We start from the raw sequence: 15,373 nt of genomic DNA, 5'->3' as shown, positions 1-15,373 counted from the left end.
GAAAACATTGGGGATCAGCCCAAGGGTTTGTGTCAGGAGCATCAAATTGTCATCAAAGGGGGAGCTGGAAAACCAGGGAGGGCCACAAAGCAGATCTGTACCCAGGACTGGGTCGGCAGAGGGCAGAGGGCAGAGGTGGGAGCTATGAAGAAATGCAGAGGTGGATGAAACCAAGGTGGAAACCAGAGAGAAGCCGGAGCTCACATGAGCTGGGGTGGGTGTGGAGCGCAGAGGGCAGCTCTGGGGAATTTCCCTGGAGTGTGACAGTGGTTCCTCCGTGGGCGGTGGGCTGACAGCAATTCAACCTAATGGCCACTGTGCGGCGCAGACACTGGGCCTGGCCTTATCTAAGAAACCGTGCAGGGCCAGTTCTCGCGTTGAGCGAGGACTTGGGGGACATCTCCATGGCATCCTGGAAGGAAGACCGGGCTTCGGTTCCAAAAAGTAGGCCTTGAGACTTGGCACTGCCCTCTCGAGCCATGGTGCCTGGGAAGAACCCCTCTCTCCTCCAAACCTCTTTCTCCTAAAAGACCCCAAGAGGAGCTGTCAGCCCCGCCCATCCTACAGTGTGCATACGAAGAGCAGAGGAAATCCCAGCTGTGAAGACGCTGTCTGTTCCACAAAGGGCCACACACAGGCCAGGTGTGGGCCGTCTGCTGTTTCGTTCGTCCTGTGCCCATTCGGTTGTCCCGTCTCTAGACTGAACTGTTTCTCTGTTCCCCAGGAGACTAATCGGCCCAGCGTTAACTTCTTCATTTTATTGTTGTCTCTTCTCATCTGAATGTGGACATCTTACAGGGGAAAAGGGGTGTGGCCCGGAGGTGGGGGTGAGGATAGACTGTAAAACTGAAGAAGCTGCAGATATAAAGGTATAGAGGACCCAGCGTGAGGGTAGGGAGAGAGAGGCAGCAGCTAGCAAAGTACGGAAGAGAAGCAGCCGAGGAAAGGACGAGGAAGCAGGAGGGCTGTGTGATGCGCATGGATGTGGCTTTGAACCTTGCCCGTGATGGCCAGTAGTGAAGTCACCAGTGCGGTCAAGGGCGGACCTGGCAAGACTTTTCTTCCCTTCCAGTGACCCAGTCCTGGTTCTCTCGAGTGACCCCAATGCAAACCTCCCTGAGATTCTCCTTTTCACCACCTCTCTCTCTCTGCCCAGATGATGGAACATTATTAGGAGATACTGGGAGTGGTCACGTGACTCGTGAAATTAAGCTGCAGTATTTCATTTTACTTTTAATCTGAAAATTACTGAAGAAACTGTATGGTGCACCGAGTCACAATATCCATGCAAAGACACCTGGGGTGGGTATTTCACTCACCTGGCATCGACCCCAGGAGGGATCCTTGTAAGTGGGAAAAGGGGGGAAATGCTTGAGGTGAGCCCAGCAGCTCAGCAGCCCAGTGGGCACCTCGCCCTTTGTCACCACTCCGAGCATTGTCCCTAAGAGGAAGTGACTCTGCTTCTCGGGGAAATGAACTAGATAACTTCCCTTTTTTGATAGTGGAACAAATACGCAATCAAGCTCGTTTTTAAAGTTTAAAAAAAAAGTATTATATAGCAACTGAAAGGTTGCCACACTGACATTATGATGTAAAATAAAACGATGACAAGAGAAGGCTGTTAAACTCAGGATATTGTGAAGTATGTTGGAACTCAATTCGCTGTCCCATTCTTTCACTTGTCTTGTAGACTCCATGGAGAGATTGTTGAAACCGTCTTGCAATTCAGGTAGTGAAACGAAAGAAAACACGCGGGTGTCAGGCACTCAAGCGCTGCCATGCTCTGTGGAGGAACTGCAGCATGTGGATTCCAGGACGCTCAAGAAATTAAACCCAAGAAGCCTTCCCACACCTTCTATACCTCTGTCTACAGCAAAGAGCCAGATCATTTTAGAAGGACGAGATAAAACCAAGCCAGAAGTCCTCCGGTGCTTTTCAGCCTTGGCCACACGTTAGAATCACCGGGGGACCTATTAACCTTCTTGATGCTCAGGTCACACGCTCAAACCATTACATCAGAACATCTGGGGTGAACCCAAGCCCCAGTAGTTTTTACAGATTCCAGTGTGCAGCAAGGTTGAGAACCAGGTCTCCAGACTCTACCCACTCCTGGCCCACCCCTGGCCACCCCTCGTTCCCTGTGCTCCTCCTTGGGGAACTGGAGTAGAATCAGCTCTGGGAGTTGGCTCCCAATTCGGAGCAGCTGCCCAATTTATTATCAGAATGCAACTGCTTCACTGAAGCCTAGAGCTCCTGAGAACCTCTGGCTAGGATATATTGATTTTTTTTTTCAGAGGAAGGTAATTAGGTTTACTTATTTATTTATAATTTTGATGGAGGTACTGGGAATTGAACCCAGGACCTCGTGCATGCTAGGCATGCACTCTACCACTGAGCTATACCCTCCCCCACATGTGTTTTTGATTTGTTTTGTTTTGTTTAGCCAGGAAATATTGAGAGAGAGCTGTGAGAGTCATGCTTATTATTTGAATAAGTCTGAGTAAGAGAGATTGGGCTGGAGCTTAAAACCCACATCTACAGTAAACGTCACTGCTGGCAAAGTGGCTTTGGTTGGAACCATCAGTCTGCCCCGCTGGCATGCGCCAGAATCACCGGGAGGGCTTCCCACAAACACATGGCTGGGTAATGCCCCCAGAGCTTCTGATTTAGAAGGTCGAGATGGGGCCAAAAACTTTCACTTCTAACAAAATACTGATTCTGCTGGACTAGAGCCACACCTTGAGAACCATGGGTTTGAGTGTCCCAAACAATGTCATGTAGTTGTGTTTAATTATTGGTCACACCTGTTGTCCATGGCATTTACTGTGCACAAACACCAACCTGGTGGTTTTTAAGCTCCACCCAAGTCAGTTACTTGAGGCATCTGACGCTGTGGTCTGGGTAACAGTATGTTTTAAAAGCTCCCTAGATGAGTCCATTAAGTAAGTACTCTGGGTTGGAAATTACTGAGTTAAATCAGAATTCAATTGACTTTAATTTGTTGTAATTCATGGAGACAGTCCTTACTAGCTTTAAAGATGACTGGAGAATCCTTTCTACACAGAAAGAAGCCTTTGGGAGCAAAATTAATAGATGTATGCTGACTTCCAAATTGGAAAGAAAGAGTAAAACTGTCACTATTTGCAGATGACATGGTACTTTATATAGAAAACCCTAAAGTCTCCACCCAAAAGCTATTAGAATTAATAAATGAATTCAGCAAAGTTTCAAGATACAAGATGAATATACAGAAATCTGTTCCATTTTTATACACTAATAATGAACTATTAGAAGGAGAAAGTAAAAAAAAAAAATCCCATTTAAGATGGCATCAAAAAGAATAAAATACCTAGGAATAAACTTAACCAAGGAGGTGAAAGATCTATACTCTGAAAACTATAAAACACTGATGAAGGAAATTTAAGATGGTACAAAGAAATGGAAAGATAGCTCATGCTGTTGGATTGGAAGAATTAATATTGTTAAAATTAAGATCATACTACCCAAAGCAATCTACAGATATATTGCAGTCCCTATCAAAACACCCATATTTTCCACACAACTAAAACAAATAATCCTAAAGTTCATATGGAAACACAAAAGACCCCTAATTTCTAAAATAATCTTGAGAAAGAAGAACAAAGCTGGAGGTATCATGCTCCCAGACTTTGGACTATACTACAAAGCACAAGTAATCAGAACAGCATGATAGACACAGAGATCAATGCAACAGAACAGACTGCCCAGAAATAATCAATTAGAGTGCCCAGTTACCGTCAATTAATCTACAACAAAGGAGGCAAGGATATACAATGGAGAAAAGAATCCCTTCAATAAGTGATACTGGGAAAACTGGACAGTTATATGTAAAAGAATAGATTAGAACATTCTCTCATACCATATACAAAAATAAACTCAGAATGGTTTCAAGGCCTAAATATAAGACCTGAAACCATAAAACTCCCAGAAAAGAACAGAGACAGAACACTCTTCTAAATCATAGCAATACATTTTTAGATCTGTCCCCTAAGGCAAAAGAAATAAAAGCAAAACTAAACAAATGGGATCTAATCAAACTGAAAAGCTTTTGCAGAGCAAAAGAAACCATTGACAAAATGAAAAGATAACCTATGGAATGGGAGAAAATATTTGCAAATGATATGACTGACAAGTGGTTAATATTCAAAATTTATAAACATCTCACACAACTCATCATCAAAAACAAACAAACAAAAACAATCAAAAAATGGGCAGAAGACCTGAATAGACATTTTTCCAAAAAAGACATACAAATGGCCAATAGGCACGTGAAAAGATGTTCAACATTACTAATTAGAGAAATGCAAATCAGAACAATGAGCTATCACCTCACACCATCTTTTTTTTTTTTTTTTCACACCATCTTCTTAATCTAGTTGCAACCCAAATGCCCATAAACAGACAACCGGATTAAGAAGTTTGCAACAACCAACCACACCTCCTCCTCTTTTCCATATAAAGGGAGCCTGAATTCTGACTTGGGTAAGATGGTTCTCCAGGACAATAGCCCTCCATCTTCTCAGTCTGCTGGCTTTCTGAATGAGGTCATTTCTCCTTGCTCCAACACCTCATGTCCCGATTTATTGGCCTGTCCTGAGGTGAGGAGAACAAGTTTGGACTCGGTAACACTATCAGATCAAAATGTGCCCCACAATGGGGCCCACAATGCTTGGATGCCTTTTTCATTTTAAACTTTTTATTTGGTATCTTTTTAGAGAAAGCTTGCTCATCTTTAACCAGACTTGCCCAGTCCCTAAGCTGTCTCTGGTTTTAAGTTACTCACCTGGGGAAGCTGCACTTGTAACTATCTGAGTCCCTTTTCATACATTAGAATCCTATCCTGGCCCGTCAGTACCCGGCAGTTTAAAGGAATGTATGTATTTTATGACACAGAAGATATATACACTTTTAACGTTTAAAATTTCCTCCTACCATCCGTGGGATAATAGATACCAAAATACATTAAAATGAAAAAAAATTAGTAAGTGATAGAAAAGTATTCATGTTAGTGGTGGTAATAGCTATTTTTATTATACTTCTACCACTCTTTTGAATAGCCAAGTTCAAAATTCCAGTGTGAAAGAGTAACGGGAAAACGAATGTTCCTCGCCACGCCCTGCCCCCTCCCTGGCTGGCTGGGTCAGCCTCCGTCTGGGTGGATAAATGAGGCTGGCGTTTGTGTGGGTCACAAAGACCTCCGTGCTGGCCGGGCCTCCTTGCTCGGATCAGCACAGGCTAAGCGTTGCCAGAGAGCCACTGCGGGACGGGGACAAACCAAAACAGAAGTGTTAGATGCATGCTTTTGATCATCAGAGAACAGGAAGGCAGGGAAAGGAGATGTGGGCGACCAGCTCAGTAGCTAATGCCCCTTGGCGGAGCTGCCAGAGAAATGGGCAGAAGGTGTAACCGAAAGTTCCCCAGCCAGCCTGCGGGGGCAGCAGAGAGCAAGAGTGTGTTTGTTGCTGGATGTATCCTTAACCGGAAGCTCAAGCAGGAGGCAGACACAGAGAACAAACTTACGGTTACCAGCGGGTAAAGGGGGTGGGAAGGGATAAGGTGGGAGTTCAAAATTTGCACCTCTTGGGGAGTGATAGAACTGTTAGGTATCTTAATTATAGTGGTGGTTTCACAGGTGAATACATCTATCAGAATTCATCAAGTTATACGTCTGAACTATGTGGTTTACTGTACAGAAATTATACCACAATTAAGTTGTTTAAAAAAAAAAAAAGGAGGCAAGTTCCTGAGGTCTTCTAAGTGGCGTCTGCGGGGAGAAAATGGTGGGTTAGATTTTCTAGGGTCAGCAAAGCCCATTAGCAGGTCTGTAAGGCTGGCTTGGCTTCTGATACTCTTCTACCTGGAAAGAGAATCAATCCTGCCCTTCCAGCCGGGACAGTCTAACAGGCCTCAGGTCCTCAGAATTTTAGTACTGCTGCTTGAGCGACTAGTGCGCTATTCCCACTCTCTTTTGTCAGCCTCTTTTCTGTGTTTATTACTGTAAATCTATGGGGTTTTTTTCTCATTTAGTTTTTAATGTGGTGAATTACATTAATAGATTCTCTAAAGTCGATCCCCTCTTGGATTCCTGGTTTTAGTCTACTTATCCACCAGGGTGGTGGTGGTGTTGTTGTTGTTGTTGTTGTTGTTTGGTTTCTTTAGTGATAATTCCTTAACTTGTTATTTCAATGATTGATCTGGGACTCAGCCTAAATATTCTTCTAATATTTGTTAACTGGCTACATAGCCAATATGTTTCTGGTCTTAGTGATGCATCAATATAGGGATGGCCTTGGCTTGACAAAAGATCACCATGATCATAAATAGAGTTACTAGATAAAACACGGGACACATTTAAATTTGAACATCGGATAAACAACAAATAATTTTTTAGTATAAATATGTCCCATGCAATGTTTGTAAGTCCTCTACTTGCATTAAATTGCATGGGATGTACTTATACTAGAAAAGTTTTGTTTATTTGAAATTTACATTTAACTAAGTCCTTCCTATTACTTGCTAAATCTGGCAGTCTTAATCATAAACAAATAAATAAGCGTAATTTTTAGAAAAGAATAAACAGATTTTTAAATTAATAAACAATGTCTTCGGGGGAAAAAATAATGCCAGCAAACCCAAGTAATCACTGGGCTCCTGTTTCTGAAAACCACAATGGGGTGGAGAAGCAGGAAATAATAAAGATGGTTTTAATTCATATAAAACAAAGAAACAGAGAAAAAAAAATTCAAATTTCAAAACCAAACTCTTTCATTGGTTTTGTTTTAAGAAAAACAAGCAGGCCCTGCTCTGGTGGGTACCTCTCCTTCCCAACCAGCTTCTTTAATTTCTCGGGAAAAGCTTCTGAGCCGTCCTCAGCACCCGAGGCAGATTTTCCTATTCGTTTTACTTTTTACATAAATTTGATTTATTTTTCAAGTTTTCGAATCATCTTTTAAGGGCTTGAAACTTCATGTCTATGAGACTTCTGTTCCTCTCCCCCCTGCCCTTTTTTTCCCAAAAGTCTTCCCCAAAATGTTTGTAACAGCCTGGCTTTTCTGCAAATTGTCCAGCTGCCCAGTGCATACTTTCTGGATGCGAACTTCCCTCCCTAACCTGAGAGGAGGATGGACAGAAGGTTTTCCTGGAACTACTCAGAGATGCAGCCAGGTAACCCTCCCTACAGGAAGGGGAGCAAGAGCTGTTGCCTGTTTGGTTTGAGGACCCAGAAGGGAACTCTTCATAAACAGATTTGAGTTACTTAACATTTCAGAATAAAATAAAACTGGATTAACTAAAAAATCATACTTATCCAGGTATCACCATAGTTTCATTGCATTATTCAAATGATTATAATTTCATTACAAATACAAGCAAGGTTTGGGCTACAGGATAAATTTCATGTCATCATTCATTTGGTCAGTGAGTTTTGTGCCTATTAAGTACCAGGCACCACTCCAGGTTCTGGGACACAAAAGTGAATGAGTCCAGGTCCCAGCCTCCTTGGGAAGTGACTGCTAAGTAGGGTCAAATCAATAATCATATTATAGTTTCATAAAAGCCATAAGGTGTCTGTGTACGGAATGTCATGAAGACATGAGAGAGGAAGGTATTCATCACATCTGAGTGGTGGAGGATTTGGGAAATCTTCATAGAGGAGGTGACCAATGAGTTGAATCTCAGGAGTTTGTCAAGCAAAGATGGCACGGAAGGCATTATGGCTGAAGCAGAGATACAGAAATTCTTGGGGGCCACAGAGCTTGGCACATTCAAGTACTTGAATTACAGGACATGTGGTGAGAAGTGTCCAGTAGGAAAGGAACTCAGGACAAGCTTATAGGGGGCCTTGTAATGATGCCAAGGGGGTTGGATTCTATCAGAAGGAAATGACAAACCACTGAAGGGGTAAGTACAAGAGGAAAATAATTACTTTTTTGTTAGAGAACCATCACTCTGGAGGCTATGTGAAACTGCGTTGGAGAGGAGACTAGGAAACTAGTTAAGAAGTTAGTGAAGTAACCTAGGTGAGAGCTAAGAAGGGTCTAAACTAGCAAGGAGCAGATAAAGAGTTCTGATTTTGCCATGCGGAGCCCAAGGTCCCGGTGACATTTCCAAGGAGAAGAGATGGTGACAGTGCAGGTCTAGAGCTGGGCAGAGAGAGCTGACTGGAGGTGATCTGGGGGGAGTCCTCAGCCAAGGGGTGAGATGGAAGCCTGGAAGGTGGGAGCCATGGCCCTTAAGTGATGTAAGGAGCGAGAAAAGAAAAGATGCACATGAAAGGAGCAGGAGGAAGAGAATGTTTCACAACCAAACACTGGAAGGAACAGTCAGAGTCATAGGAGACCAAGAAGAAAACGGCACCATAAGACCTCAGGAAGAGGAGAGATTCAACAATTGATTAGTTATGTGAAGTGCTGCAGAGAAAACCGCAAGATAAAGACAGAAACAGGTCCTCTGGGTTCAGCTCTTAGGGGGCACTGGTGACCGGGACAGAGCAATTTGAGTGCTGCACTGACATGGGGGACAAATCGCAGGGGGTGGTGAGAAATGAGGGGCAGAGTGAGAAAACGAAGGTGTGTTGACTATCAAAGAGGTTGAGAGCTCCGGAAAGGTTGGGAGTGGGCGAGAGCTGGCAGGGTCTGGGGAGAGCTGGACAGCAACTCACAGGCTCCCTCACTGTTTACTGTGCATGTATACCTACCAGAGAGAATTGACACTAATGTCACCCATCACTATAATGGAAAAGAATCTAAAAGTGTATGTGTGTATATATATATAGGTATAGGTATAGCTGAATTGCTTTGCTGCACACCTGAAACTAACATTGTAAATCAACTACACTTCAATAAAAAAAATTTTTTTAAATTAATACAAAATAAATAAATAAAAATAGAAAAAATAGTCTTAGCTCAGGGTTGGAAAAAACAGGAAGATGACTGAGTTTGGCCCATGAGCCTTAGTTTGCTGGCCCTGGGCTGCCATGTGTGTTTCTGTAAGAAACACAATGTTTCAGACACAGCTGAAGCCCGGCCTCTGCCCCTCCTGGATCTCATGCCCCCTCACCCCACTCCCAAAGGTCTTGCTCTCCTAAAGTTCGCATGTATCCATCCCACACTTTGCAAATAGGTCTATGTCCCTAAGCATAATTTGGAGTGTTTTTAAAACTTTAACTAATTGTAACTATTCTGTGCATAGTAATCTTCAACTGGCTTTTTTTGAACGTTTGAGACTGATTTATCTTGATACATTTGGCTGAAGTTCTTTGAATTTACCTGCTTGATGAGATCTCATTCTAAGACTATACCAAGTTTCATGTATTTTTCTTTTGTTAATAAATATTTAGATTGTTTCTATTTCTTCCATTTTTACAAACAGTGCTACACTCAGCATTCTTGGCCATGACTCTGCTGTACATTTGTGAGTGATCTGGAGTAAATACTTGGTAGTGAATTGTTGGAGTTGTAGGATCTGAACGTCTCAAGTTGACTAAATATTTCCAAGTTGTTCTCCAAAATGGTTGTATAGAAAAATTTCCTTTTCCAATAATCTTGTACAGTCAGTCACCTGAAAAATTCTCTCAATATGAAACACCTAGAAATGCTGGATGCAATGTAAGAAACAACTTCTTAAATGTATAAAGAAATCACAAGAAAGCAAGGAAATCCCCAGGGCCCAGAAGATGTGGAGAAAATAAAAATAAAAGCTTGCAGAGGAAATTTAAATTCAAAGCCATATCTGCCTATGGGGATTTTCCAGAGCCCCACAGGGATGTGAGAGGCTATGTGATGCTTTCAGATGCATCTACTGGGTCAAAAGTTAAAACTAAAACACCAGTTCATGGTTTTAAAGAAATAAAGAAAAACAAAAAGCAGCTGCAATGATTTTGGCAAAGTTCAAAGTCAGGTGCTCTTCCCCCAGGCTGACCTCACCATCATTCCGACACTGTGGACCCCAGCCCACTGTCTGATTTTGAATTTGGTTTTGTCTCCTTTCTCCTTGGCAGTCGCGTTGGTGTCCTTGGTTATCTGCTTCTGGTTACTGACTTGATTCTGCTGGCTTGCACCTTGAATGAGGTTTGGCACCTCACGCAACTCTTAGCAGCTGACCCCTGAGGTCTACCCACTCTGCATCCCAAAGCTGGGGTTTAAACCTGAGGTCCAAGCACCAGCTCTTCCCCAAGCCCAGAGCACAGCCCTGTCTGAGTTTCTTCCAAACTCTATTTTGTGGTGACAGGACTGAGGTTGTACTGGGGATGTATTTATAGTAGCTTGGTGATGTGCTCAGAAAAGGTGGGGTTCTATTAAATAGGGTAAGCCAGCCTCTGTGTGCCAGGCTTTGCCCTCAGTGCCCCCAAGATTTTTATCATGAATGGGAGTTGATAGATACAACAAGCAACAAGATTAGAGCTAAACTTCAGATAAAGATGATCAAATGGACAATAATGTTTAAAGGCATAAAAAAGGAATAAATAACATAAGGAAAAAAATAAAACCAAGACACCACACACACACACACACACACACACATACACACACACACATACACAAAGGATGTTCTAGAAATGAGAACAAAGATTTTCTAGAGATGAAAAATATAATAACTGAAATTAAAAGCCCAGTGGATGGGTTCAGCAGCAGGAGACACTAGGTTATTGCGCTAATCCACTCTCCAACCAGCAACACAGAGTTCCTGTTTCTCCACATCTTTGCCAACAGTTGAGGGTGGTGCAAACTATACACAGGTAGGCAAATTGCAGGTTGCATTGTTTCTTTCCAGAATTGAGCCTATCCCAGCCAAGATCCTTCCTCTTCTAGTTTCCTGGGTCTGCCTTTTTGATACAGAAGGACTTGAAGTCTCAGTATATCCCTCTCTGCCTTTTTTTTTTTTTCCTTTGCCCTTGAGAGCTGTTAGGTGCTTGGGGTCAGTTCTCAGCAGGGCTCTCCCACCGTGACTCTGCTGACTGAGGGCTGTGCTTTCTCTCCCTGGTTCCCACACCCCAAAGCCTCTTACACAGTGACTTCAATGTTCTGTTTATCCTGCTCCTGGTCTTAACTATGCTAATCCTCAGATAAAACTCAGATTCTTATTTGCTCACTCAGTACCTTTCAGCCCCTCCCTTCTCTTCTGCAGGCCAAAATTTAACCCAACTCTACCATCCCTTTTCTTGCCAGCCAGTCCCTGACCCAATCAAACAAATACAGCTCCTTTTTAACATGTGGTAAGCTCAGAGCCCAGACAAGAGTTTATGTGATACACCTACGTAGTTGGAAAGGCACCAGAGACATATTTTTCCAAACCTGAAACTAGACAAAGCGTGGCAGAGCCTGAAAACCCAAAGATTACAAAGTGTATTGTTACAGCATGGACGCCAGAGACTGAATCTTACTTAGATCCATTAAGTGGCTGTGTGTCCTTGGGCAAGTCACTTAACCTCTCTGTGCCTCAGTTTTCTCATCTATAAAACAGGAATAATAGTATCCACTGTATAAAGTTTGTTATGAGAGTGAAATGACTTGGTATATGTAAAGTGTTCAGAACAGTGCCTGGCATATATTGAACACTATCACCATTGTAATTATTACTGCTTGAAATTGGGACTGTCCCTGAAAATAGACGGCAGTCACATTCACTAAAATGAGAACAAGATTAGAAAGCACAGCTTCATTTATGCAACTAGTATTTTCTTCTATTCTTTCCCTCCTTTTCAAGGTTCATCTAGTAATTATATGGTCCTTACTCTTCTGAAACAGCTCAGAAAATCTCCCTGTCCTCTCTGTAAACCCATTGTTGAACTCTGGCCACTAAAATGGTTACAGCTCCTTATTTCTGCTTCATGCTTTTTAAGCTCTTTTTCTACAGATTGTTCTGCTTTTAGCAGCTAATAAATCCCAGGCTTTTGGTATCTGGGAAGTTGCTCTTAGCTTCCTGATAGTGCTAAGCTGACACTGACAGGGTGCAGGGTAAGGAATGAGGTGGCCCTTGTTTCCACGGGCAGAATGTTGCCTTGAGTCTAAACTTTCTTAGCAACCTACACTGGCCAAGACACCTGGGCCCAGAGCTTTCCTTTAACTATTCTCATCTGTTTGGTCAAAATCCTAGAAATTTCTCATTTCTCTCCTGGTGACTTCTAAGTAGATTGTTCCACTTGGGATAGTAATCAATTCTGCATCAGTCTCTCTAACTACAGAAAGTGAAAAGATGTGGACTCGGCAGTAACGGTGCTGGTCTCAGGTAGGTATTAGAAAGTGTTGCCTGTTTGCAAAGCCTTGATTTGAGATAAACCTGGAATATGCTTGCAAAGGAGAATCAGGTTGTTCCATAGATTGGATTCTTTTACCAAATATCTCCAGGATATTTTTGGAAGAATTCAAAGAAATAAACACAAGTGTGATGTCTATAAACAAACTCACATCCTAAAGACTTAAGCAACCATTAGCTCAAAAGGTTATACTTTAATTTTACAATATATATTCAGTCTTTAATTTAGAATAGCCTTTCCCTTGACTAATCTCAAAGTAATAAGCTTTGATCATACAGCAGTTTGCAAGTGGGCATCTTTGCATTTTCAGGCCCTGAGATAGGAGTCAGGACTCAGTAAGCATGAGGGATGATCTGGATAATTCCTGCACTCTCCTGAAACACAGCTTTTCATCTTCTGTGTCTCCTGGCATCCCAGCATTACCTGCTTTCAGGAGCTCATCAGTTTTTAATGATCAGCCTCATATCCACCCTAGGATGATTTTAGTGTTTATCAACAATTATTGAGTTCCTGCGGGGGAAGATATAGCTCAGTGGTAGACTGTGTGCTTAGCATGTACGAGGTCCTGGGTTCAATCCCCAGTACCTCCATTAAAACAGACAAACAAACAAATAAATGTAATTATCCCCTCCTCAAAAAGAATTTAAAAAATTATTGAGTTCCTAATGTATGCTGACCCCTTACAAGATTTGGGGAAATCACAGATGAATGAAAGAGGATTTTCCTTTCCTTGAAGGTGCTCACAGCCTGGTGGAAGATACAGACATAGACACAGTTGTGATTCGAAGCAGCTAGCTATGTTTACAGAAGTGTAGGTCTATAAGGACATAATAGGCAGGGTGCCAGGGAAAGGGCAGTGAGACACCAGGGAGGAGGGAACATTCAGTCTGAGCCTTTTAAGGTTACATAGGAGTCCACTCAGTAGGAAAAAGGAGAACTTGTTCTCAGTGTGGCAAGAGCCACAGAGGCCTGGAGCACATGCTCCTTTCAGCCTGACTGAGGGGCTGTGGCTGGGGAGCAGGAAGGAGATGCTGTGGAAAGGAGACTGGAGGGTCCAAGGGGCATAAATGAAGAGCAACCGGAACTCTTTAAGTTGAAGAGTCACTGATCAGATATAAGCCTCAGAGTAAGAACTTTTACAAAGTCTTTTCAAGGTGGTCCTTTTGCATCTCCTGGATTGCAGACACATTGATCCAATCATTTTCAGAAGCTCAAAAAACTACTCAGGCAAGGTTAAATATCATCCCCAGGAGTGTGTTTAAGGCACACGTGGTAGCGGTGGTAGTTACCAGGGGTGAAGAGGGGTAGCTGGGCTCTGCTCCTGTGGGAGCTGAGGGACGCCCACCAGGGAAAGGAGTCTGCTCCAGAGGTCCTGGTGGGGGGGCGTGGTTGGTCCCCGGGTGGGAGAAGAGAGACCCTGGAGGCCACGTCAGGAGAGCTGACTTGGGATGGGTCTCGGACATCTCGCCTTCCTCCGTCTCCGTGCACCCCCAGCACAGCTGCACCCCCAGTACGGCTTAAACTGCATCTTCTTTAAGCTCCCTTCCAGCTCCAAAACTTTGTGCATTAAAAAACACAAGGTCCCCCAAACTCATTTCGAACACTAACCTCAATCTCAGCGGAGAACATCTTTCCAGTTGGAATGGTCGGCCTTTCACTTCCCATTTTCCACCTCAGCCGCCTGGAGAGACCATGTGGAAAACACCCAAGGAAAGGGAGGTTGGGGGGTGGCGGGGAGCTGCTGACTGCTAATCTCCCGGAGGCTGCCTGTCTGTGAGGTCAGGCCAGATGCCCCCATCCTCTTTAAAGAACTGCAGCTTGAGACCTTTCCTCGTGCGTTCAGTACTGCCCTACACCAGCAGCAGGCAGTGTCCACTGACAGGAACCACGGGCAACTAGTTTATTTACCCACAAGCAAATCCACACAACTGTAAGAGGCAGTGGAGGCTGATTGTGCTTGTAGCAACTGCCAGGCTGTAACTCAACTGCTGCTCTTAGTTCAAAATTATGAGGTTTAATATGTTGTCTTTTCTGATACCTTTGATTCACTATCACATCACTTTTTAAAGCAAAGCTTCATTAGTAACAATCAACGCAAAGAAAATCTCTCCCCAAGTAACAAGATCAAAGAAAAACAGATGAAAGTCTTTATAAGTGGATGCCTGGTAATTTCTCTGATAATTTCCTGTTTACTTCCTCTTTCTTTTTTTAACTTATGGTGTTTCATTAGTATACTTTCCAGTAGTAAATTTCCATACCCCAATTTTTCCAGGAGTTTTTGGAACCAGCAGACTTCTCAGCCCACGTTATTAAAGTTAATCTATTATTTCTCTTATTTCAGCTGATTGAAACGTTCTTTTACAGGAACTGCCAACGAGTTGATAATTTTCTTAATATGCCCATTAAAGTCGCTGAATGACTGGGACCCACACATCTTAGAAAACAAAGATTGCGGGAAATTTCAATTCAGTGAGGGAGCTGGAGCTGGATTAACCAGCGGCAGACGAAGCCAAATGCCCCCTCCCCCTCCTCCCCGCTCCAAAAAAAAAAAAAAAAAAAAGAAAAAGAAAAAGACAGTTCTACTTTTCTCCACTTTTTTTCGCAGAGTGGATTAGGTTTTTCAGGGTGTTACCCTCCCCGGCAGAGTTCTGTAGCCTCGGGCACCAAACAAGCCTTCATTATCCTCGGTGCCTGGAGAGGAAAGCCCTGCGGTGCTTACCCGGAGCCTGGCCGCTGGGGAGGGACGCGATCGCCAGCGCGAAGACGAGGGCGGCGCGGGGAGCCGCGGTGTCCGCGCGCCCCGGCATGATGCTGATGCTGTGCGGAGTTTCAGCCCGGCTGAAACGTGAACATTTCCTGTTTCCTGCTTGTTTGGGTCGGTGCTCACTTGAAGGAGAGGTGTTTGCCTGTTTTTTAGGAAGTGATGTAATTCTACAGGAGCCTGTCAGACCAGCAAGAATTGCAAAAGAGAAGTTGCTCTTCGAGCACTGATTCAGTTACACGCCTCTCAAGCCCTTTCTCCCTCCCGGCCCTGCGTGGGCCTCCCTCTTTTGAAATTGTCCCTGTGGAAGCAGTGACCGT

General features: G+C 43.5%; 2 protein-coding genes across 2 annotated transcripts in view; one reads left to right on the top strand and one right to left on the bottom strand.

The window, feature by feature from the left end:
- TMEM154 (transmembrane protein 154) overlaps positions 1 to 15,242 on the bottom strand; it is a 42,566-nt gene extending 27,324 nt beyond the window's left edge. The window contains exon 1 of the mRNA XM_010968507.3: positions 15,012 to 15,242. Coding sequence (XP_010966809.1) covers positions 15,012 to 15,099 — 88 coding nt within the window. The 5' untranslated portion in view covers positions 15,100 to 15,242. The remainder of the gene's footprint in view (positions 1 to 15,011) is intronic.
- Positions 1 to 15,373, top strand: part of ARFIP1 (ARF interacting protein 1) — a 1,058,373-nt gene that overhangs the window by 845,278 nt on the left and 197,722 nt on the right. The gene's annotated exons all lie outside the window — the stretch shown is intronic.

This window comes from Camelus bactrianus, chromosome 2, assembly GCF_048773025.1.
Source record: "Camelus bactrianus isolate YW-2024 breed Bactrian camel chromosome 2, ASM4877302v1, whole genome shotgun sequence".
In the NCBI taxonomy this organism is placed as follows: domain Eukaryota; kingdom Metazoa; phylum Chordata; class Mammalia; order Artiodactyla; family Camelidae; genus Camelus; species Camelus bactrianus.
The sequence above is the reverse complement of the archived record's forward strand: the minus strand, read 5'-3'. Positions and strand labels throughout refer to the sequence as shown.